General features: G+C 46.8%; 2 protein-coding genes across 3 annotated transcripts in view; one reads left to right on the forward strand and one right to left on the reverse strand.

Annotated features, from left to right (window-relative positions):
- The window catches only part of LOC142767097 (uncharacterized), a 290,153-nt gene that overhangs the window by 243,157 nt on the left and 20,988 nt on the right, over positions 1-26,008 (reverse strand). The window contains exon 2 of the mRNA XM_075868322.1: positions 9,799-9,884. Within this exon, the coding sequence (XP_075724437.1) occupies positions 9,799-9,884 (86 nt within the window). The remainder of the gene's footprint in view (positions 1-9,798; positions 9,885-26,008) is intronic.
- The window catches only part of LOC119159497 (ADAMTS-like protein 5), a 167,547-nt gene that overhangs the window by 61,794 nt on the left and 79,745 nt on the right, over positions 1-26,008 (forward strand). Inside the window, exon 1 of one of the 2 annotated variants that reach the window (XM_037412275.2) lies at positions 9,786-9,918. The exons of the other annotated variant lie outside the window; for it this stretch is intronic. The gene's annotated coding sequence lies outside the window, so the exon portion shown is untranslated. Of the gene's footprint in view, positions 1-9,785; positions 9,919-26,008 lie in introns of those variants that run through there. 2 annotated transcript variants of the gene reach the window in all.

The following is a 26,008-nucleotide window of genomic DNA, read 5'->3' on the forward strand; positions in this document are numbered from 1 at the left end:
GCAACGAAGCGTTGTAGGAGCTAATAGCGGAGGCCACTGTCATGATGCATCACTTCTCTTACCACTCCCATCAGGCGACACCACCCTGCAGACCAAGATCACTACGAAAGTAAAGGGTTTGAATATTCCGGAGTGCGTGACCAAAGTGCAGTGGTTAGCATGCTCGGCATTAGTTGCGTGGACTGAGACGTCATAGGTTCCACTTCAATCGGCTAAAACCTAATTTGCCATCTGATCATGTACTTTTTTGAGGCAATTTTGTTGACGGAAATACAGCTCTTAAGTCTTAGTGGAGCTATGCATAAAGCAATTTTGTGTTTAAAAAATCACCTAGCGACCATAGCCATCAGACGAAGCTCAGGTAGCATTTCGCGAAATAACTACGACATTCAGTCACTTGAGCACTTCATTTCGTGTACCTGTTGCCCTCACCTTGTATACCTCTCGTGTTTGTAGTATATCTTGAATCACTCAGTTATCCTAAATCTTGAGTCGTCGAAACAGAGCGCAGACGCTCATCTGACGTTCGGGGTTATACGACGCTGCTTTTATTGAAACCCAGTGGACAACTTTCCGGGAAGTGAAACTCTTAGCCCCCCGTCGCAGTCGCAGTGAAAGCTGCACTGTGCTCACTGACGTTGCCGTAATTAAAAAAAATGCGCGAAATTCAATTAAGATCGCCGTAGGAGAAGCGCGAACACCACGGAGATCGCTCACGACGTCCCTCTAGAGCTCTACGGCGACGGCTGCTCGATGGTCCTTTGTTGCGCATCTGTGCTCCGTATTTTATCGGAGGCGCGATGTGTCGCAAGGATGGCTTCAGTCGTGCTTCTTGCAACGTAATTCTTGCGAGGACGCCTTAGGTCATGCTCAGCAATGGGAATAACAAATCACTTCTTAGGTTTCACGTGTCAATACCACGATAGCGTCACACGACACGCCGTACTGAAATTTCGACCATCTAGTGTTCTTTAACATTCACTGGCATCGCACACTACGTGGGTCTCTAGCATTCTGTCTCCATCGGAACGTGGCCTTCGCAGCCCGGATCGAAACAATGGACTTCGGGTCAGCAGTCGAGCACCGAAACCACAATAATGGGACTGTGCAGTGCATATGGTTTCTAGTGAGCGACCGGAGGAGAGAGAGAGAAGGTTGTGGAACGGCAGCGGTCCTTTGTGGTGTCCCATACGCCGAAGGAAAAGGCTGCTGGACGAAAAGGGAGAAATAGCAGAAACAAAAAAACCGGGAAAAAAATTGGCCCCGTATCTGCATGTTACACTGCAAATGTCGCCGAAAGACGATAATCTTGCGTCTGCAGAGAGCGAACACAAAGCGTTTATCTGATGTTCTGCGCAAGAAAATCGGTGAATGATATTCTGGAGGCTGTTGCGAAGCGCCGGGCCGATCCCGCCGCTGACCTCCACTGTTGAGAAACAGCGGACCGATCCCGCCGAAGCCACCACTGTTGCGAAAGACGGCGACGCCGACGCGGTCCCGGAGGCGCCACTGCTTTCGACCCCGCCGGGAAGGTCACCAGCCGTTTGGTAGCGTATGTTTCTCAGCTCGCGACTGCTTCTGCGCAGAGCTGAGGAGACGAGCGGACGAGACGACGGTGAGTTAAACAAGGTTTATGTACAGCATATATACAGAGGCGTTACAATTTCGGCACTGGGGCCGGCAGAGACTCGAAGAGCCGAGCTCCTCTCTCTAACACATAGGTCAGCCTTTCGCCTAAAACCGCTGACTCGCATACATGTCGGCACTCCGACACGGGAAGCCTCTCACATAGGACCGCCGATCGCGACGCGCCGCAGGGCTTCTTTTATTTGCACCGGGTCCAACCAAAGTGTCCAATCAGAAGCGCCGCGGGTCGTCTGAGCAGATTCCGCCAATGGGGGGTCGCCGCGCCATGCGTCAGACCACCAGGCACGAGAACGCCGGCTCGCTGTCACGTGCGCCGATGACTCAATGCACGTGGGCGAGAGAGGCGCCGCGCGTGTTCACGCCGTTGAGATGTTCGCGTCGGGCAGACGGCGGGCTGGCCTTGACCCAGATTGCCCTTTTCAGAGGCACGGTCGTTTGACGAGGACTCGCTGGCATAACAGCACCCCCGCCGCCAGACAATGCACCGGAAAGACGAGCTGCTTCCACGGGGCTCGGATGTCAGGTGCGCTCGTTCGCCTGGTCCCTCCAGGTTCGCCTCCAGGGCCATGGGAAGAATACAGCTCCAGACTGTTCCGGGAACACATCCCAATTTTGACGACGGATCCCAGCTCCACTGGCTTGTCGCCACAACTTGTCGACCAGCTTCACTCGTCTCTTCTGACCATCTTCGGTTTCAGCACTTGTCGATGGTTCTGCAACTTGCTAAGAACGGTTCGACAACAGACAACACACGACACACGCAAGTGCCTTCGGTCACCCGACAGAACACCAGACAAAGTATAATACAACATATACCTATCTACGTGTTTATCGGAATTTTGTTCCCTCTACATCAAGAGGCACATGTGGGACAAAAGACTCTTAAAATGACAACTCAATTTTTTTTTCCCACGTACAACAACGTAACGAATTAGAATACCACAAAGTTGGCCCCTTGAGATCACTCTGAACGAGAGCGCTCAGCCCAGGTCGTGATGAGGTAAAAATTTTGCCCCGAATCGCCAGCGAGAAACCGAAAGGTTGAGAAGTTACTAGCTGGAACTCACTGCTCAATGCACCTGCCTTAGCGTTTACCTTTCCTTTATTTTTTTTTTTTTGATAGCGAACGTCAAAGTTGCGCTGTGGAGCAACATGCTCCACTTCAGTAACCGGCCACTTTTAGGCGACGATACCTATGCGGCACCAAGAGCGGCTCACACTTTCGACGTTGCACAGGGGAACAACGATACGGCTTGCTACTGATTGACTCCTCACCGCTTAGCTCGATATCGTGTTCGATCACCGTCGTGTCTCCGGGACGGTCCGACAACACATACCCAAACTCGGAAACAATCTTTCTCAGGTCCTCTTTCTCAGGTCCTTCTTCACTTAAGCTAGGCTCTAGGTTTATCTGCTCCCGGATTACTTTCGATTCCCCTTCGATTACCTCACTAGAACTCAAACTTTCTGCTTCCTCTTCCTCTGAAGCATTCAACAACAGATTTACGATCGCTTGATGTTGAACGTATGGTTTCATCAAGTTGTAAATTTTGTCCGGCCGCCTTCCTAATTTCACTTCGTAATTTGTATCGCAAGGCTTCGATAATACTTTGGCGGGCCCTTCCCAATCAACCTCAAGCTTGTTCCTTTTGGGTGGCTGCAGCCGCATTACCTGATTATCAACTTCAAAAGCGCGCTTCTTCCCCGATTTCTCGTAGTGCTCCTTCGACAGCACTTTTCCCGCGTTTTTCTGGCTTTCCACGAGCGCTTCAATTTGGCTTTCCACTAGCGCTTCAATCGAGAAATCCTCACGTTGCTCTCCAATGAGCGTCTCTCGATCAACTCTCGGCAGCTCGCTCCAACTTTCCGCTACAGGCGAGAGCGTTGCAACCCTCTCGCTCTGACTCAATGGCGCCACGTCGTCTCCCCTTTCTCCGGAAACCGCGCCGGTCGTGTCGACGACGGGCCGCTCGCGTGACTGCTCCCATGACTCATGCGGAAACTTTCCTTTCTGGGGTTCCGTCGACCCGCCGACAAGGTCACTTGAGAGTTCACCGCATGGAACCAGATCAAGCTGCCGCGATAGCTTCCGCGCTTGCGATCGCGTGAGAGCCATGCACGCTAAGTTGGGGAAGAACGATTTGCCCTGCTCTTTGAGAAGCTGCTCCGAGTTGTTGGAGAAAAGATAAGAAAAACGACCATTCAGCGCGGCAGACACAGCCGCTTCGGTGCAAAGCTTACCGAACGGGCCTTCAATGACAACGGTGGCGATTGGTAAGCGAACACTCTGCTCCTCGGCGACTTGCCTGATCCACGCGCATTCTCCTGTGAAGTCATCCGGAGACACCAATGAAGGATGGACAACGTCCATGGTTGCCGCTGAGTCTCTAAGTGCTCGGCACGTTTTCTCATTGACCCTAATTTCTTGGAGATACGGCTCCAACAACCGAATGTTTTTTTCTGATTCTCGGATCGTTGCGAAGGCAAACTTTTCCTGACAGTTTCTCGCGATGTGCCCTTCCTTTTTACAGTTGTAGCAGATTAGCGGCTTCCGTTTGTTTTCCGGTTCTAATGCCTGTGTGGTAGAAACCTCACTCGATTTCTCCGCTTCTGTTTGCCCTTCCCCTACACTGTCTTTCGTAAGAGACGGGTTCTTCTTGAAATTACGGTGCGGAGCGGGTTTCCGTTGATCAGGTTTCCTTGAAAAGTCCTCTTTCCTTTCATCCTTTTCAACGCGCGCTGCCCTGCTATGCAACTTTCGGCGAGTATAATACTCCTCAGCTAACTCAGCTGCCTTGTTTAACTGTACGTCCCCAAGTCTGTCCTGCAGCCAAAGTTTGACATCCTCCTCGATGCAGCGGTAGAATTGCTCCAATGCAACGCATTCCACCACTTTATCGCGGTCGTCATAAACACCTTCGCCCTTAAGCCATTCAATCAAATCGGCTTTAAGACGAAACGCGAAGTCAACGTGTGACTCATTCCCCTTTTCAGCATACCGGAACCTTTGCCTGAAAGCCTCGGGTGACAACTTATAACGTCTCAAGAGCACTTCCTTAACCTCGTTATAGCTCTCAAACGCTTCCCTCGACAAGCAAGTTATCGCGTCGGACACTTCGCCGGGAAGAAGAGCTAGCAGGTTCCGCGCCCAAAGAGACTGCTCCAAAGCATTTCGCTCACAGACGTGTTCAAACTTGACGAGATACTTCGCCATGTCCTCGCCCACTACGAACGGTGGCAGTTGATCCCGAATTCTAATACCGCTGACCTGAATCGTCGGAGAAGCTGCGCTAGGCGCCTGCGAACACTGTAGGATTGCCAATTCTATTCGTTTCATCTCGAGGCGCTCCTGTCTCTCGGCCTCCTCGCGCTCGCGACGTTCGCGCCTTTCAGCCTCTTCACGTTCGCGAGCTTCTCGCCTTTCTTCACGTTCGCGAGCTTCGCGCCTTTCTTCACGTTCGCGAGCTTCGCGCCTTTCAGCCTCTTCACGAGCTTCTCGCCTTTCAGCCTCCTCACGTTCGCGAGCTTCTACTTCTCGCCTTTCAGCCTCCTCACGGCGTGCTTTAATATCCACCCAGGCCTCATCGACTTCCTCAGCCGACACTCCCTCATCCTTCATGATCTCAAGGATCGCTTGCTTTCGTTTCGCACGGCCCAAAGTAATGCCGAGTTCCTCACAAATTTCGATGAGTTCCTTCACTTTAAGGTTCTCCATCGTTCACACTAGCCTCTTGCTGTTTGCCCCTGTTAAAAATCCACTTGCCGTACCCACTATAAGCCTACTAGCAAGACGCGCAAGCAATTTTTCACACTCCCGTGTTTACCCCCTCCGCATTAACTTTGGTTTCAAAGCGCTTCGACTTGGCTTGAAACGATCAAAGCTCACTTCAATGCTTCACACCGCCCTTTCTCTAAACTACTACAACCTGAGCTAGAGTAGTCTGGTGAACTGAGGGGAAAACATCAGGCACTCACCGCATCGATGTCGCTGACGCCGGCCGATCCCACCGCTGCCACCACTGTTGCGAAGCGCCGGGCCGATCCCGCCGCTGACCTCCACTGTTGAGAAACGGCGGACCGATCCCGCCGAAGCCACCACTGTTGCGAAAGACGGCGACGCCGACGCGGTCCCGGAGGCGCCACTGCTTTCGACCCCGCCGGGAAGGTCACCAGCCGTTTGGTAGCGTATGTTTCTCAGCTCGCGACTGCTTCTGCGCAGAGCTGAGGAGACGAGCGGACGAGACGACGGTGAGTTAAACAAGGTTTATGTACAGCATATATACAGAGGCGTTACAATTTCGGCACTGGGGCCGGCAGAGACTCGAAGAGCCGAGCTCCTCTCTCTAACACATAGGTCAGCCTTTCGCCTAAAACCGCTGACTCGCATACATGTCGGCACTCCGACACGGGAAGCCTCTCACATAGGACCGCCGATCGCGACGCGCCGCAGGGCTTCTTTTATTTGCACCGGGTCCAACCAAAGTGTCCAATCAGAAGCGCCGCGGGTCGTCTGAGCAGATTCCGCCAATGGGGGGTCGCCGCGCCATGCGTCAGACCACCAGGCACGAGAACGCCGGCTCGCTGTCACGTGCGCCGATGACTCAATGCACGTGGGCGAGAGAGGCGCCGCGCGTGTTCACGCCGTTGAGATGTTCGCGTCGGGCAGACGGCGGGCTGGCCTTGACCCAGATTGCCTTTTTCAGAGGCACGGTCGTTTGACGAGGACTCGCTGGCATAACAAGGCGCTGTGTTAGAGTGCCTCGAGCGTGAGGTGGAGGCGAACGAGCGTCCGCCTCACGAGCACGTCAAGTCACGTCACACGTGAGACATTAGCGCTATATCTGGCCGTTATCTTGGAAATCGAAGCGTGCGGCGTGCGCGCCTGTCTCGAAGGTGATAAAGGGTAGAACGCAACGCGACGGGGTTTTCAAAATTTCTTTCGAAATGCAATACAAACCAGCCCAGGTAGGTGCCACCACCTTGTCGTCTTAGCAAAGCGTTGGAAGCACTTGCCGTTTCATGCAAGCGTTGCGTGGCCAGCGCAACGTTATAAGCGCTACGATCCTTATAATTACTTATGTATGCCTTGTCTAGTAAAAATACACATACATAATATTGACGTGTTGTTATGGTGCCTCATATATGCGCAAGAATTCCTTTATAATTGACAATCGCACAAGTATGAACGCTGAACCTTTAGCACTATTGGTGGGTGCTGCGGATGGGGTTGGCCGTTTGGTGTATCGTCTGGTGCCTTTTAGAGTACCAATAAAGGTGGGCAAACAGACAAATGTACAGACGGATGCACAGACAGACAGACAGACAGACAGACAGGCAGGCAGGCAGGCAGGCAGGCAGGCAGGCAGGCAGGCAGGCAGGCCAAAATTTTTGCTTCGAAGGTCTCCAAGAAAGACTATCATCTTTAAAAAGCCACAGCTTTTCCGTAAACGCGGAGCAATGAACACGGTAGAAACAAATTGGAAGGCCACGCGCATAATGGCAAGCAGATCGAAACGTGCCCTGCGTTTTTTCACGCACAAAAGACGCACGAAACGTACTCACAGGCACAGAATAACGCGAATAAGCCTCTCAGTTGTTACATCGCTGAGTCTGAAAAGTGTGCTCTTTTCACAAACGGTGGGGCTGTGCAACGATTGCATTGACCTTTGTGAGACCGGTGACTACAACAAAATTGTTCCGGCGAAACTAAAAGGCTAGCCAAGACGCACGATTCTCCCCACTGCAAGATAAGGGCGTGCGATATAGCGTACATCCTCTTATTCTCTATGCGGGCCAATGTACGCGTGAGAGATAAGAGCCGCTGCGCGCTCACTGCGCCACCTTGCTAATAATGCTGAAAACACAATAGCCCCCCCCCCCCCCGAGATACCCGCCAACAGCGGTAAGTGGTAGATATGAACAGCTTCATAGCTTCCCGTTTGAACGATGAAAGAGTTACCTTTCCGTGGCTCAGTGGTTAACACCTCGCAGTCACGACGCGGAGGTCTCACGTTCGATTCTGCGCAGCAGAGTCTTTTTCTGGCATTTTTCTTGCGTTTTCACACACACACACACACACACACACACACACACACACAAACATATATATATATATATATATATATATATATATATATATATATATATATATATATATATATATATATATATATATATATATATATATATATATATGGTGCATGAAATCCAGCCGAGAGTGTCTATATAATTGCGATCACAATAAAAAAAACTACGGCACAGCGCGCGTTGCTTTATCTCGTGACATGCATCTTCATCCTTGTCAAAGATGATGACCTTGATGATGAGGTATCGATATATAGGGGAGAGAAAAGCGCTCGGCACGACAGATGGGAGGAAATGTATATGTTGTCGACAGACCGCTCACACCGGCAATCGCTGCTAAAGGTGTTGCATTCATCTTATAAGAATGGCTGTCAATTCTACATTCTACTTGACGCGGCATGAAAAAAGTGGAATTATTTGAGGGGTTTGTTTATTTGCCAGACAAAACCAATGAAACCACCAGACATGATGATGTCCACCACGCCAAGGAAGGCGTGGTGGACATAATTTGCTCTTTTTAACCACAAATAGGTTTTCAAAGGTGATCAGCTGAAAGAATGCCTAGGACAAGGCTATTCATGATAATGTTGACAGGTAAGATTGTTTCCACGTGTACGAAGTTTATATAGAGGGCACAGTCAAACGTGCCTTCGAAATGCGTGGCATAGTATTGGGAGTTTACAGACATCACGCTCAAAATAACGAATTGGGTAAAATTCTCCACGTTGCTTTTTTTTTTACATCTTACAAGTGACAGCAATCGCAGGTATGATTTTCACAAGATAGTTTTGTCGATTAGCTGGAGCACAAACCTGATCTTTTTGACAGGGAGTCAAAAAGTCAGTCATTGATTGTATTGAAGATGCAATGCAACAACACTACGCTTATCACTTTCAGTCATTAAATTGTTTAAGTAATCATTCTGATTGATATGTGGGGTTTAACGTCCCAAAACCACCATATGATTGTGAGAGCAGCCGTAGTGGAGGGCTCCGGAAATTTCGCCCACCTGGGGTTCTTTACGTGCTCCGTAAGTAATGATTTTGAAACGTTATCATAGCTAGTGCCGGAAAATCAAGACAGGTTATATACGTCTACATATGGTACTAATGCATTTTTGTGTCAGAAAAGCCATGAAGTGTATGCGGAAGCGCTTGTACAAAAGATGTCAGGTACATTCGTTCGACTATCACCCTTACAACTTTTTCGCTGCTAGAAATCAAATGTTCTCGTTGGTTTTGTACCTAGGAGTGGGTCTTCCAGGGATGATCTTAGCCGCACGGGGAGGAAAGACGTGTAGATGGTTTTTTTAATCGTCGCTTTTATGAAAACCACAAAACCGGAATCAATGTATCAGATTTATCAAAAACGTGACGCAAGACAGCATGACGATAGTTATAGCGCGAGAACAAAACGACGACACAGAGACAAGAAGGACACGACTCTGTGTCATCGTTTTGTTCTCGCGCTATAACTATCGTGATGCCATACCAACTAGCCCAAGCTGCCACACTTCTAAGTTGCAAGACAGCAGCTTCAGAGCCGTGAGATCTCAAGTTTACCGAGCCTCTTTGAAGACGTTTACGTCCAAGCTGCCATCTTCGTTGCGCCGTTGTTCTGATCGAAGCAAAAGAGCGATCTTCGAACTCGATCTGTCGCTGTCGGTCGGCCCGTTCGCAGCAGAGGAAGATTCGTTAGGCTCTTGGACCGAACAGCTTCAGTCGGGGTGGTGGCGGCGCATCGCGACTCCTGTGGACGCCGCCGACAGATGGAGCGAGACGCGCCACTCTCCGCCGGTTGTTTTTCGTGCAGCCCGAGCCAGAGTCGCCCCCTGGCCTCCAAAGCGGACCTCGAGTCAACCCGCGCGCGAAGCGCGCAGTTGGCCGCGGACACCCGCCGGGCTCGTGCCGCTTTTGATCCGACCTACCAAGGCGCTTCGTCTGATTCAACACGATTACTGGTGATGATGATGATGCTATGCACTGCTGGTGCGGGTTGCTAGAGACGAGGCCGTGGTTCGTGCGTTTTCGCGGAGCCACTGCCGCCGGTGCGACTGCGTCGACTTACCTCTTGGCCTGCTGTGCGCCCGCTGGTACAATGATGGATACGTCGATCGACGACACGTGCTTGTGCAACCAGGAGCGACAGGCGTCCTGAAAAAGTGGCGGACCATCAGTCATTTTCCCCGTAAGTCTTCAAGTAAAAAAAAAAAAGAACAAATCACAGCTAGCTCTCGTGAAGTCTTCTCAATGAGAAGCGATAGTGGGCAAAGTTCAAAAGAGGCAGAAAAAAAAATCGCTGTTTAGAGTACTGAGTACCTCATTACGTCTAAACTGTGAGTCTCCTTGATAATATGCATGTGGTATATTTATTTATTCATTACTGAGCATTTACGTAACTCTTTTATAATATTATATATGTGTAAGAGTCGGCATCTTTAGAGAGCACAGTACTGGGGTGCACGTGTGTCACAAGTATACGTTGCCTCGCTGACACGTCTACGTTTTAAAAATCAAACAATAAAAAATGCTTAGAAAAATGATGTAACGTTTCTACAGCGGTGATTGCGGAATAGCCTGTCAAGTGGTCCGTCAAGCGTTTCGTTAAGCAAGCTGCAAATATTTGACATGTGGTCACTGTCAGTTGGCACAGTGAAAAAGATAAGTAGCGCTTCGTTTCAAATTCATATAATGCCTGTGCATTTAACGATTGTGCTTTAGACTTGATAAACCGTTTGTGCGAGAAGTCCGAACCAGAACCAAATACTTAGCTGTACATTGGCGCTCACAATGATAACGTTTTACGCTAAAGCAGTACCTAGTCGAACGCTACCTATGGCACTGCGTTACACGCAATGGCATAGGTAGCTTTTGCACTACATAAAGTGCACAACGTGGACTTTGCGATGCAGGAAGAGGAGCATCAGCAGCGCATGCAGTGAAAGCCCGATTTTTGTTTCTGTTGTATTATGTATACAACAGAAACAAACGCAAAATGACTGCGGTTGTAAAATCACGCTGTACATATGCGGAAACAATTAAGAAAGATAATAGCACAAGTGTACACGGACAGCAAGAATACGTTAAGAACCCAGTTCCCGAGTGCCAAGCGTACCTTCAAATTATGCTACCCAGACCATGCAGTTCACCAACGCAACAAACATACGGATCCTAATCTGCCGAAAAGTCACGCGCCATTCAAGAAAACGAAAAACGTTTTCCTGTAAGCGAATGACCTAAATTTGAGCGATCGATAGACTTCGATTACGCGGACCTAGGGCGATCGACGTTGTTTTCTGTCTCCGCTTTGTAGCTTTTTCAACTACCCGAAACTTCCAAGTGGGACTAGAGTGGAAGGAGAACGATCTAGAATGCACCAAACACACCTTTCTCAGTGTCACTCTAAAATCCCCATCGTGCACGGCTCACAAGTTAAACGCTCTGGAGCGGTATATTAGCCTATTTACGCATAACACATCTCGATCTATTTGGCTATTCATCATGAGGTAAAAAAAGTACGAAGACGCCTGTGCTTGGGGCAGCGCCTGTGTCTAAGGTTCTTTCTTTCCGTCTTCGTAAAGTGTGCGCCGTTTTTTTTTTCTTTATGATACCTTCGCTGTATATACCGCAAACTAGTATTTGAAACTTTAAGGTATGTAGAGGAGCACACAGAGTGGGACAGAGGCACGATTATCTAATCAGCCTCTTTGCTAATCCTACAACTACAAGTTCTTACATACATCAACAGAAACTCAGGCGACTGCCGCTTACTTGGTACATACTCATTCTAGATTCAGACACTCGGCCCCTGTTATGCAGCCGTATATAAATGACAAACTACTGCCGCGGATAGAATGATCTAGTGTTCCCCACACGATGCGTATTATTAAAACAGCTGTGACGGATTAATTTATACCAGTTGGAATTCTTTGGCGCCTACTCATAGCACTGTGGACGAGTTCATTTCTTTTTTTTCTTTGTTTTACGCATCTATTACACTGCAGACGCCATGATGGGAATTGAGCCCACGACCTTGCATTCAGCAGCACGACGCTATATTCTTCGCACAGTCCAGTGTTCTAAAGCACTTCCTGTTAGACGAGTAGCTGTTGGGGTTTTAAGTTCCAAGACCACGATATGATTATAGCAACACCCCAGTGGAGGGCTCCATAAATTTTGATGTTCTTTAACGCGCATCTTAATCTCTGTGCACAAGATGCATTTCACCATCGTCGAAATTCGTCGGCCGTGGCCGGCATTTCGCCACATTACTTCCATCTTACTGTCGAGCACTATAATCACTAAGTTACCAATGCGGGTTTCCTATGAAGCTGTCCGCTTGGTTGCAGATTGGATACTGAGTAAAAGAGAGCAATGAAGTCAGTGCCATTTATGCACAGTCATTCACCACTCTTACTCAATGTCCAGAGTCAGTTTCAGGAATTTTATTTCCCGGAATGTTGACCTACATAGTGTCAAAAATACTCACAAATGAATTCCGCACAATGTCAACAAACAATTTTGTGAATGAAATGGCACTGAAGTATTGCTTGAGTAAACTAATCATACTTTTTTTGTTTTAGGACTAAAATGCTTTCTCCCTAGCACAGTCCTGCAACACCGCGTTGTTGGCACACAGCAGACTAATTAGACACACGCACACTGGTTCTACCATCGAATCAATCACTTGATTTCTAGTACTAAAATACTTTCTCCCTAGCACAGTCCTGCAACACCACATTGTTGATACACAGCAGACTAATTAGACACACGCACACTGATTCTACTATCGAATCAATCACTTGGTTTCAGCCTGCGTACCTAATTCACAAGTAAATCAAACGCCTTGAATGGTACATTCGGCCTCGGGGTAAAGATCTGCGAATGTATTTCTTTTCTCCAGCACTCCCCGTTTCGTTCACTCATGCTCAAACATTCATACCCGTGAGGCACCTTAGACTGACCATGGCTTAATCTTTCATGCGTATGTCTCAGTTCTCGGACGAAAATCGATTGATTGATATGTGGGTTTAATGTCCCAAAAACACCATATGATTATGAGAGACGCCGCAGTGGAGGGCTCCGGAAATTTCGACCAACGAGGGTTCTTTACCGTGCACCCAAATCTGACCACATGGGCCTACAACATTTCTGCCTCCATCGGAAACGCAGCTGCCACAGCCGGGATTTGAGCCCGTGACCTGCGGGTCAGCAGCCGAGAGCCTTAGCCACTAGGCCATCGCGGTGGGGCCTCGGACGAAAATCAACCCGCAGTAACCATGATACTAGCTCCATCTTGACTATTACATTTCTAAGTAACAAAACAATTGATTCGTTCAAAAGCACTCAATAATCACCGTAAATTGTGAACACACTACACACTGCGAGTCTTGCAAGAGTAAGGGCTGGGCAGTCTCTTTCCTGCATTATTCTCACTTTTTGGATGACTTTCTCACTTTGGTAGAGTGGCGAAAATGAACGAGCTAGCTGTTGTAGCGATTTTCAGTCCTGGAGCTCCTACAATGGGTCGTAAGAAGTTAGTTCGTCGATCACTATGGTAAATTATTAAAAAAAATATTGTTAGACGGTAGCAAAAGCTAAAACTGTCGCGTAGGAATTGCGAAAGAGCGGCAAATCGTTAAAGAGGGCCATTTCTCACTAAACTTCCAAGAAACAAGGTTACAGGCATTGATGTTATAAGGTGCACTGCAAGACGGCAAAACACGGCGCATCGCTCTTTCTTTTTGTTTTAGCGGCAAATATAACGCCAGTTAACTCCATTACAGCATGGATATATGGTACTGGCGAAATCGCTCTCCTGCCACTTGAGACCTCGAAGTGTACGTTGTCCACCTGACGCTCCAAGGTGGGAGGAGCGTGGCGAAGTACGAATGGTACCATCATTTTCGAGATATTCATCAAGGAAACTTCGCAGTCACTTTCCCTATAGGAACCTATTCAGTAAGGTAATTTTGTGGCCAACACACGTTCACACGTTCTGTAATTAATAGTTAGGCCGGAATATTCATTCATTCCTCCCGGCATTGGCTGCATTACGCAAGGATGAAAGGGAGAGCCAATTTCCGCCAACGCGCCCAAGGCTATAATAGACACGACTACACGCAACGCCAGCGCATTCGTTCTGACGTACTCGTATTACGGAGCGCGCGTTGCTTCCCTACATCCTCGAGGTATACCTGAAAATGACCGCTTCCATACGCGAATTCGCGCTACATTTTTGTCTGCGCTGTCACACATCCGCTGGCAACGCCTCGTCGCGACACCGGATGGGACAAAAAATTTCCATCGAGGTACAAGCGGCAGTCAAACTACACTTACGAGACAAATACTTCATCATACCTCTTTTTTTTTTTTTTAGACCGAAGTGTACAAGTCACTGCTTCTTTTTCTCCTGCTCTTTTCGGAAAAGTCGGTAGAACATTCCACGTATCCGATAGAGGCACTCCGAAGAGTAACGGCTCGCCGCATACCCACGCATCGGAAAACGTGCGCGTACTGAGAATGTGTCCCCAGAAGTCTACAATTTATTCTTATTCTTCTCCTTCAAATATTGTAAATAACACTCAAAAAAGAACTTATGAAAGAAGAGAGGCCGCGCTATGCTATCAACCTCAAAGCTCGAGATGTTTTTGTCTCTTTCTTTTTTTGCATTTCTTTCTCTGTTTCGAAGTCGTCGAGTCCTTCCGCAACCCGAAAGCGGCAGAGCAGAGATCTTTGAAATGCCAACTGTTGGAGAAACCGACTTCACACTTCTACGCCGAGCGCGTTTTTCGCACCCCCTTTTCATTTCGTCACTCCACGTCTCTATTTTTCATCTCTCTCTCTCTCTTTTTTCGTTCTTGCGACTTTGCGTTTGTTTGAATGGCCAGCGATTTCAAGGCTCCGGGTGTGGTATTCATGCGCCTGGCAGCTCGCTACCAGCATTTTATTTTTTTTTTGTGCCTTTGTTTTCTCCACTATCTGTTTCGATGCCCGTTCTTATTTTCACTCGCTACAATTTGCGGTTCCAGTTTCACCCACAATCTGGCTGTCGTTTCCCTTTCGCCTATGAAAAGTAACTGTCGCAGTTCTCGACTCCCCCCCCCCCCCCCCCCTTTTCCTCGTTTTCTTTCTCTCGAATGCTTCTTTTTTGCCTCCTTTTTTATTCCGTAGTAACAGATGCGGAAACTGGCAAAAACGAGTGCATGTTTGTTCAGGACTCGCGTCTTTTTCTTGTCTTTCTTTTATTTTTTCTGTTTTTACAGAAATGTTAGCTTCACCTTTCGGAAAAAGTTTTTTTTTTTTCGTGGACACCAGCCATCACCTCTACGCAAGGAACATTTTTGTGTCTGGAAAAAATATACACTGCATGCAGACTCTTTCGAGACTTCGCGTACCACTTCCTGGAATTTCTAAAATGATAGAGATAACCCACAAAAAAAAATGGAGTGAACGGGGCCAAGAGGGTTCGCGACTTTAGATAACACCAGTGCTCTCCTGGATGGTCCGTTATTTGCACTTTCTGGAGCACTGGAGAGCTCCGCCTTAGTACTCGCTGAAATTTTAGTACTTGTTCATTTTGTTTATTTCTGTTTTTGGCATTTCGGAGCCCTTATCTTGCCCCCGCTGTAGCATAAACACGTCTTTTTTTTTTTTGCCGATTTCTATGTACCACTTCAACCATGCACTTCCATGCCTAAACACTCTTTCGTTAAGTTTTCTTTTATTATGTGGCTGGGTGAATAATCTGTGACGGACGACAAAAGACTCCCCCGAGGAGCGAAGCTTATTCAAATTTTATGGTTTCCTTATGGAGGTAGCCGCGAAAAAAATCCGCTGAACATTCCAACACCTTAGCTCTTATGCTGCCGCGGATCGTCTTACAAAAAGCCTTTTCTTTTAGATTTTCTCTCCAGATTTCTCTGTAAAGTTATACTCAACTGCAGCAAGAGCAAAATATCAAAGCGGAAAGCGGAAAAGCAGTGTTTACGCTTGGCACAACTTAGACACGTGAGGGACTCACGACACTTCATAGCTCACCAGCACCAGCACATTAGATCTGTTGCCTGCTTTATAGGACTGTACCTGGAGCATAGCAGAAATATACCTAATGCAATAGCACTAAAGCACCATCGTCACACTGATTCCGGCGTTGGCGCCAGTGTCACCGACGTTGTTTGAGAGTGAGCAATTGCGATAGAGGCGAACAATAACAATCATGAGTTTGAGGCGGAATCGAACCCAGGTATTCTGCAAAGCATTCTGTTGCTTTGCAGCATTCTGTTTCTATTGCATTCTGTTTATGTTGCCACAGCGCCACGTGAGTGCTTGAAATGTCTTCGAAAAAATAATCTGTATACAAATGCGTAACGTGGTGCAATAAGTCACGTTCAAAGATGTAAAATTATGCGGCAGAGGTCTAGAGTCGCACCAGGCATCACACCAGGTGAATTCCTCAATGATTTGGTGGTCGAAAGGCCAAACCACAACGAAGGGCTCTGCCATAACTATAATCACCATCAGCTACAGCAACAACAAAGTATGCGGCACTGTGTGTAGCCGTATCGTTCTACGGGTGCTTATCGGTTACTTCCCTACTTCGTAAAATGATGAGTCATGCCATGGTGCGCACTTTGCAATCGCCGTATTTGAAGCAGTTCTAAGAGAGTTTAAAACGGACAACGTTGCAAAAAGCTGGTCGTAAGGAGATTCACCGAAAAATGACCACTGTGACATAAAACAAGGCAGAATATTTATGCGAAAATCAAAACGCATCGACCAGGTGGGTCACTGCCCAACCCTGTGCCTTCGCAAACATTAGAGTTGCTAAAAGAGGCACCGTACTCGCAGTTAGTGAGTCACTGCAAGAGCCCCGCCGCGGTGGTAGTGGTTAAGGTACTCGGCTGCTGACCCGCAGGTCGCGGGATAGAATCCCGGCGGCGGCGGCTGCATTTCCGATGGAGGCGCAAATGTTGTAGGCCCGTGTGCTCAGATTTTGGTGCACGTTAAAGAACCCCAGGTGGTCGAAATTACCGGAGCCCTTCACTACGGTGTCTCTCATAATCATATGGTGGTTTTGGGACGTTAAACCCCATATATCGATCAACCAATGAGGCACTGCAAGAATTTCATGGGCCATACAAATATTTTGTGGCGCAGTCACTACTCACACGTACAAGAAGCCAACGACAACTGAGATAATCGAAGCCTTTCGCATTAGGAACAGAGGAGAAGGTTGTACCACCCAGGTGTCTCTTTAATTATTCAGATTCTGAGTTTGCTCTTTCCGGTGTGACAAGATTGAGTGCGTGCTTTTCTTGATATTCAACTGTTTCGAACGCGCATTCTTGTTGTATTCAAACATTTATTCTTGGTTTCAATCATTGTTCGTACTACTTTTAAACAACAACGGTGGTTTGTGTTGACGCACCCTTTACGCCACGCATGTATAAGAAGTTCTTCTCTAAATAAAAATTCTGAATTGCTATAGTAAGCACTCCATCCTGTGTTGTTTCTTAGCATCCGTTCAAGTAGCACTTTTCTTTTTATTCTGAACCTATACAAGCATGCCTCATTGGTAGTTATACTGTTACACGCACAGGCGTTTCTTTATTCGAAGCGTGGTCGAGGTGTCTATAGTGAAGCGAAATAAAATGCGATGCCAACAAGCTCCGATAACGTTAAAACATTCAATTTTTATACACAAATCGAAGCTTAAGCATCCTCGAAGCTTCCCTTCCTTGATTTTCAAAAGAGAGAGAGAGAGAGAGAGAGAAAACAAGAGGTACTAGGAAAAACTGTCAACGTGCGAAGGAACTAATATTGCTACGCAAGAGGTAGTTATTTCCACTGCCGAATACATATTTAGTTATAAATACTATCTGTACTGAGTTATCGGAGCAGCACTTACACAGCTTTGTACTTAAAGTCTTGCATGTTATGCCAGAAAAAAAAACACCGATGTTTAAATCAATTCCTTCGTGCTGCGCGCTGTGAACAACTGCTATGGGGTTTTTTTTTTTTCATTAAAAGCACATGAGACGCCTCCAAAAATAACGCGATGTACGTACTGTTCATTTGACAAACACTCTGGTTTAGTTGTATAGCTCATTAAGTACTTTTTGAATTTGATCAAAGAAAAATATCGCAATCCGAAACCAAGGAACCTCGCAGTGAAGAGCCTTTATTTCGTATCTGTCTCTCTTTCATTTCCGAAAAGAAAAGGAACTTAATATTTAAGTAGTTTCGGCACATTTTCTGGTATTTTTCGCTCCGCATGATGGTGAGCCTAGATAACAGGTGCAAATGTTTGGTTTTCATTATCCCTTATGTACAGACGCAAGAATCGTTTTTATCTCGACACGCCTGATGTCTGAAAAATTTACCAAAGACTTGGCAAGTGCACAGACGCATCTATATTTTTGCGAATCTGCGCTCGTTTAATATAAATTATACTTTAACAAGTGCCATCTAGCTGCGTCTCAATAATTCTGCGCCGTTTCTCTGAAAGGAAAGCTTTTCGAAAACGGAACATGGCATTATAAATTACAGACTAAGCATTGCCCGTTATGAGGTAGCAAGCAAGCTGTGGCTCCAGATAGCACAACGTGTTAATCGGAAATGTTAAGAGCAGGATGGCTGCTCAAAGAAATGGTAATTTCTGCGGAAATTCACAAGGAGAGCGCCTATTTTTAAGAACGAAAGTTGAAAACGTGAGTGAATGTACACACACACACACACACACACACACACACACACACACACACACACACACACACACACACACACACACCCGTCTCTATTTCAGTAAAAATATATTTCGTATATGCGTCAACAATACCGATTACGATAGAAGTTGAGCGTACGGTACGATAGATACGGTAACGAAATTGAGGGGGAAAAACAAAACACCCCATTAAAACTCCGGCTCTCGGATGAATTCAAGTATTTTTGCAAAAACAAATTCCCCAGTTTGTGTGACACAAAGGAACTCAAGTTAGATCTAACGGCTCAACAAACTGCAAACAAGAAGATGGTTGTGCAGCTAACGCTTGTGTTCGTGTTCAAACAAAACGTGTTAAAGTGGAAACGGCTGTGTGCGCTTCCACTTTAACGCCAATGTTCTGCAGACCTGTCGTGTCCATATCGATCACGTTAGCTTACTCAGCTTCGCAGCTTGGTTAAATAATCAAAATAAAAGAAGGCACGGCCGGTGCAACGGATTCTTTCCGTCAAGATCTGCTTACTCCAGAGCATTTGCGCCACCGGCTTACTTGCTGACCCGAACAGTAAACAGAGCTTGCGCCAGACACGCAACTCCACGTATTTTCCTATTTGGCCTTTCTCCTCGATTTCTCCGAGGTCTAGTTTCGCTTGTGATGACGCTCATGTTGCTTGTGCTTTAACCTCCAGTGCGCTGACTACGACGTCGGCTTCTCATTATTTTAATCGCCGAAGCAATGTTTGTGCATGCAATTTGTGTAAGTATAACCACTAACGAAGTCGCACGTAAAAAGCGCTGCGAAGAGAGTTTTCCGCAGTCTGATAAATAACGTCACTGCGCAATCTTAGGAAACAGGCGAAATCATCATCTGTGTCTAGCGAGGAAGCTACCAGAAAGAATAATCGCTAGCAATGTCCCCCGGGCAATCATGGCAGATTATGCCGCTTTCTTGCGGAAGACGTCGTTGCGCAGCTCTCTAGATTATTTTCCCTGAAGTACAGAGATGCAGGTGACTAGAAAGTACTCACACTACTTAAGTGTCAAGCGCAGCCCTCCCCCCCCCCCCCTCTCTCCCCCAATTCATCGCGCCTTGCCTGAGGGAGCTGAACGGGCTGTCAGTGAATGTATAGCTCCATGTGACGACACCTCGCGGAGCTAGTTGCAGCAGCAGTAGTAGAAAGGGCGATATTCAAACGATTATTCCAGTTACACTGTGTGTGTGTGTGTGTGTGTGTGTGTGTGTGTGTGTGTGTGTGTGTGTGTGTGTGTGTGTGTGTGTGTGTGTGTGTGTGTGTGTGTGTGTGTGTGTGTGTGTGTGTGTGTGTGTGTGTGTGTGTGTGTGTGTGTGTGTGTGTGTGTGTGTGTGTGTGTGTGTGTGTGTGTGTGTGTGTGTGTGTGTGTGTGTGTGTGTGTGTGTGTGTGTGTGTGTGTGTGTGTGTGTGTGTGTGTGTGTGTGTGTGTGTGTGTGTGTGTGTGTGTGTGTGTGTGTGTGTGTGTGTGTGTGTGTGTGTGTGTGTGTGTGTGTGTGTGTGTGTGTGTGTGTGTGTGTGTGTGTGTGTGTGTGTGTGTGTGTGTGTGTGTGTGTGTCGCTAATTTCATTCTTAGGACACTTAACGTGAACGTGAGCACTTAACTGCTTCACGTTTAAAATCTTGACTTTGCACGAATGTCCCTTGTCCGGCACGAGTAAGGTACCAAAAAATGCTAGAACGAAAAGGAACGGCAACTTCGCGAATATGAAGTAGTATTGACATCGCTTCATATGAAAGGAATAATTTTTGGCGGCCTCTATGCAATGGGCGATTCAAAGTTAGTCCATTAGCTGAAATGTGTTCGCACGAGCGTGCCACTACAAATAGACCAATAATTATTTATTTCGATGGTTGTTAAAGTTATCTATCCGCACGTCAGTGAAAGGTTAAACCATGCAGCCTAACTTCCTTATACTGATTACTTTATATCATTACATGGCTAAGAGTGGGTCAATCTGCGGACCTTGAAAAACAAAGTACAAAAGGAGAAAAGGCACAGACGCTATTGTTATGATTATGTGGTTTATATTGTGTGCTGCTTGTGGATTCCTATAGTTATTGATTATTTCTTTTGTTTCGGACTGTGTTCTTTAGACAAGTGAGGGCACAATGAATACATCTACTAGAAGCACCTGACGGACCACACTGTCGAAGATCACTTGAAAAAAATGATATGATTTAGGTCAGTGCTTTCATACGTCGCGAAGTAGCACTTAGCGTAGCGTAAATCTCAGGATCTCGTCTCAACTGTTACAACGCAGGGGCTGTTGCTACAATCTCAGTGGTGTTCACTGTAATCATTCGTTCGCGTTCGAAATGCAGATTGGTCTTGATTGAGCAGTCAACACACCTGTAACGCGCCATTATTTAATAGTATCAACGACATTTTTCATTTCACCCACACAGAGAAAAAACAGATATGATGGACTGCACATCTTGAAGAAAACATTTTGGGGTTACCTCAATACGATGTCGCATTTTAGTAATGAACGTGAACCCTCAGTCAGAATAGTTTTCGTGTACTAGGGCGTGCCACTGAAAATGCGAAATTCCGTGTGTTTTTTTTCACCGCATGACGCTTCACATATATGGGGTTATTTGCACTGGGAACCAGCACTTGAGCTTCCAGGTCACCTTTACGGTCAAAGCGCACATATCGCAGCCGCACCCGCTGACGTAACCCGCTTCGCAGAGCTTCCCTCCGTTTTCCCGTCTCTTTGTGTGAAAGTAGCCTAAATATAGTCATATTGTGTGATAAACGAAACATACTGCAGTGCTACGGGGGAAAGAGCTGCTCGAGCTCTTCGTGCCAAAGTCAAGCACGGGATCCGCCCACGTGCGAGCAGTCGCTACGGTACACTGCGGCTGGTGAAATTAGCGAGCGGCTGAGTTATTTCGCGACTCCCTGCTACGGGCCCTTTTTGGCGCGCAATCTATCCAGCGCTGGTCTCCCATAGGTCGCAAGAACTGCGGCAGGCAGAAAAACATAAACTGGAAGCTATGGCCTCCAGCAAAACGGGAGTAGCGTGTTTTCAAAATTTTAGGGTCCCGCAAACTTTCACTGGTCGCAGGGGTGTAGGCATATTTTTTTTTGGGGGGGGGGGGCGCACCTTTTTCATTTCAGGGGGGGAGGGGAGGCACCTTTTTGAAACTGTTATTTTTTGCTCTGTATGCCGGGAGGGGGGGGGGGAGCTTGTGTGCCACTCCCTGGCTACGCCTCTACTGGGTGGTGTGTGCATTTTATGTGCTACTTACGACTACTTTTGTCGTTTATAGCTTAACAGGTTGTTCAATGGTTCCAATCTGTCTAGAAAGGAGGCCTCCTCATTAAGGACCAAATCGAGCAGGCACAACACAAATGCAGTGCATTAAACACATCGCCTTGTTCTAGAATCTTGCGATGATGACCGGAGGTTCACCGTACAACAGCATATAGATACCGACTTGAGAATACGCTTGTCACTGCGATCCAAAATTTCTACTTTATATTCAATGTGATCAGATAGATTCTGTGCAGTCTTGATTTCTTCTTGCTTCTTCTATACTGGTTAAAGACATATCGTTGCATATGTCCAATATTTTGTGGTTCATTGTTTTTTTAAAACTGTAAAAATAGTTCTCCAGTCCCTGTTAGCTTTGCTTGAACTACATCTTCACTGTATAATTGGCTCTATCAGTGTGAGGTGCCCACTGATGCAAGGTATCCAATATATGCCATGACGATGACGCTGATAACGATGAAGATAATGACGGTGACAATTACGTACAACGACTGGCTTGTGCAGAAGATGACGTCTCGATATGCTCTACGATGCATTTCATGTGACTGGAAATGACCAACTAAATACCAACAGGGGAACGTCCGCAGACCTCATTCAGCTTTAGGCTAGATCCGATACCACAAAGGAGTTATAATGAAGGCAAAACGAAATTCATAACACAACACAACATACCAGACATGTCCAATAAACATTGTATACACCTGTACACCGCTTTGGCACTCATTTACATGCGTGAGTGGCCACGAGTGATTAGTACTGCACGATCCCACTGCTTTGTCTACTCATTATCATTGACATGTCGATATTTCGTGCACCCTTTTCGAAATGTTTTTAAAGATCTTTTTGACATATAAGAGATTGAAGCATGTACCAATCGTTCAGTGATTACCAATAGTGAAAAAAAAGCCCGTCAGGTCCCTTTGATTCAGGTCTATAAAACGAAAAATAAAAGCCTTTGAGGCTTCTGGTCAGGCACGTAATTACGCCTTTACAACAGATGTGCGTAGAAGCTTAGTGAAAAAGGTTACAAAATTCGATGAAACCACCAAAACAAAAATTTTAACGACTGTGGCTGCTGTATTTGGTTCAAGCCAATAAAGAATGCAATACGCTTCGTTCAGCTGTGATGCTTTCATTTTACCCTTGATACGAACAGCGCGAAAATATTTACTACTACGGGCAGAAAAACGGACACAGAGCTGTGTTCGTCTCTAATCGACTGAGTAGTATAGAATTATATAGTACGCTTCAGACTGCCTGCCTAGTAAATTATATATCAGCACCAAGTTACAATAGCGAAGAGGCACGTCGCAAAGAACAGTATCACTGGGATCGGGCATTCAAGATAACGTACTGGAAGAGGACGTGCGAGAAACGGTGCAGAACAGGGTCCGCAAACCAAAAACCAGTTATGTCCAGTTTATGAATTCATCCCACCTCTATTAAGCCAGCCCGTCAAAGAAAAAAAAAGAAGTAGTAAGTGAAATATTCTCTGAAAGAGAAAATATCGACCATGGCTCAGTCAGCCGTGCTTCAGTGTCGTAGTTTTATTTTCTTTCCTTTATTTGGAATAATTACGAGATTAGCGCAGGGGCAACTGTGCGAAACGTGCTGAGGTGGTGACAGAGGAAGATTCATAGGAGATAAAAAAAGAGGAAGGGGTGGAATATTCTGCATATGGTCGGAGTTGCATTTGCACAAAACAAGCTTTGTATTCCCTCACCTCGTCCGGTTTATGACGTTCGTTCTTTCCATTGTCGTTTCGGAGCGTTCCGAAATCAAAAGCACGCTGGCGGGTAAGAGGTCGAAGCAAGTTTTTACCGCGTTAAGCGTCGTCGTCGTCAGCATACGCGGGACGGACCGAGCCCTGGCGGTCCCGGTCTGGCCGATAACAGCGTCGCGAGCGCAAAGTTTTGTCGGCGTCGGTTCATTACAGAGATGGGGCGACGCATCGTTAGGCGGCGAGACCTCGCGCTGTCTTACGCAGCATGTATATACAGAGCAAGTGCCGAATACATTACGCCCCCTGAAGAGAGAGGGGAGGCCCAGTGTAAGAGAGAGGAGTAGCAAGGAGCTAGCAATTAGGCGTGAACCAAAAAGCCACCTCCTGGCGTCTGCAGGGACAATTTATGACGGGCGGCCGTTTTCACTGAGTCTCCCTTGTTTTTTTTTTTATTTCTTCTGGTCATTTCTCGTCGCCTGCCTATATTTCCGGGTTTGTGCTGCTGTGGCTGTCGGTGTTATAGTGCAGAGCGCAGTGACTTTCTGGAGGCTGAAAAAGTTTTTTACAAATTGTTTTTGTGTGTGCGTGTGTAAAAAGCAGTGGCGCTGTCGCCGTTTAGGTACCACGGAGACAAACACGAGATTTGTCAAAATAGCTAGTTTGTGACGCCGTGCGTTCACGCGGTCTTATATTTTTGTGCAGATGTTGGAATAGGATCTTTTCACGCAAAAGACCTTTTAAGACGTATGTGTTCGGAAGGCCTCGAAACTTCATTAACCTACAGGATGGATTTATGGCGTAAGAAAAGTTGTGGAGGGACTGAGTCCACCGCGTAACGAGAAAATTTGCACAGTATACTCTGCAACTTTCGCTCTCACAGAAAAGCCCTTAAGCCTTCTTCATCTTCTGTTGGCATCTTATACATTCTAAAGGAGTCTTCCACTTGTCGCATTTGCTACTTAATTCAAAAGAAATATTGAGCTACTCATCCTCTTGACTGTGGCGTCGTACACTCTTAATCTGATCCCGATTTATGTGATAGATATAGCGAGAAAACTGGACATCTTGCTTCTGGTTTCCTCGATATCGCCAGCACTTAACTAGGGCTTGATTAAGAGTGTACACCATGCAACGAACTTCGTCAGCGACTTCAAGCATTTAACGCACGGTCTGACATCTCTCAATTCCTAAGGCGCTTTCCGGAGTGCTACTCGTACGAATTGAAGTCGGCGGTACACAGTGTAGTGCTGGTTCAATCGAATAGGTTACCTACAACGCACCACACTGCGCGTATTGCGACCTATAATATTTCAGTAGTTTTCAACGTTATCGACAAGGAGAGTTTTTGTGTTTTGTCATTACCCATTGCGATATCTTATTGATTAGGGTCTCATTTTTCTCTGGCCGATCATATCAGTGACTAACATAGAGTGAACAGTTACAACACCCAGACATTTTTATTCCTTTTTTGACCGTAACCCTAGGCGTGCGAAGCCGAGTTTAGAGGATTGCGCGGGAACCTGCTTTAATACCTCGTCTTTGCCCTGCGCTTTGACCATAATTGTCTTAGCCGAATGAGGGGCGGAAGAGAGGGGGAGAGACATCCCCCCTTCTTGATGGAGGCCCTTGCGCACACTAATGACTGAGACTTGCAGAACATTGTTTCAGGATGACGATGCTGAGGGAGGTGTAACTGAACACAGAGCAACAGCATAATTCACTATTACTCCTACCAAGCGCCCGTAATCAGTTGGCATTTCCTGCGTGTAAAAAAACAAGTGTATTTTCGCATTCCTTAATTCGTACAAGATTACTCTAGTGCCTCGCTATACCAAAGTGTAGCGCCAATACAAAGGGCCACGACTAAAACGTGACAGAGTACACGCGCGCTCTGTTCCAGCAACATTGCGAATCGATGAATTCTTACACCAAACGCTGCAGTCTTCCGCAAAGGGGCCGAAAACGGAGTAAGCATTGTAGAAAACCTCGTTACATGCGACGGGCATTATTTACGGTTTATTTATTCTCATATAGCTTAACCTCTTTTACGAATTCGGCGCAGCCAAACCATTAATCTCCTCGCGTCGCGTTGGTTTTCTTACCTCTTTGTTCTCTGCGCGATTTTAATTAAAAATTGTGGCGCAACTCGTGAGGCATGAGCTAAGCTGTACGCCGTTCTGCTAGTAACGTGAGCGCTTTGCTTACCTAGAAACAGGCAGAACAGAACTTGAGCACTTTTGTATCGGGATGCACTTAGCGGAGCTTCTTAAACAACGCGTCAAACTAAGCACGAACTTTATCGATTGCTGGAAATTTCTCTTAACGCCTGATGGAGGTTCCGATGAAGAAGCACTGTAGGAGTTGCAATAACAAGAAATGGCGCGCGCGCGCCTGTGTGTGTGTGTGTGTGTTTGTGTGTTTGTGTGTGTGTGTTTGTGTGTTTGTGTGTTTGTGTGTTTGTGTGTGTGTTTGTGTGTGTGTGTGTGTGTGTGTGTGTGTGTGTGTGTGTGTGTGTGTGT

The sequence above is a fragment of the Rhipicephalus microplus genome, chromosome 1 (genome assembly GCF_043290135.1).
Source record: "Rhipicephalus microplus isolate Deutch F79 chromosome 1, USDA_Rmic, whole genome shotgun sequence".
Taxonomy (NCBI): Eukaryota; Metazoa; Arthropoda; class Arachnida; order Ixodida; family Ixodidae; genus Rhipicephalus; species Rhipicephalus microplus.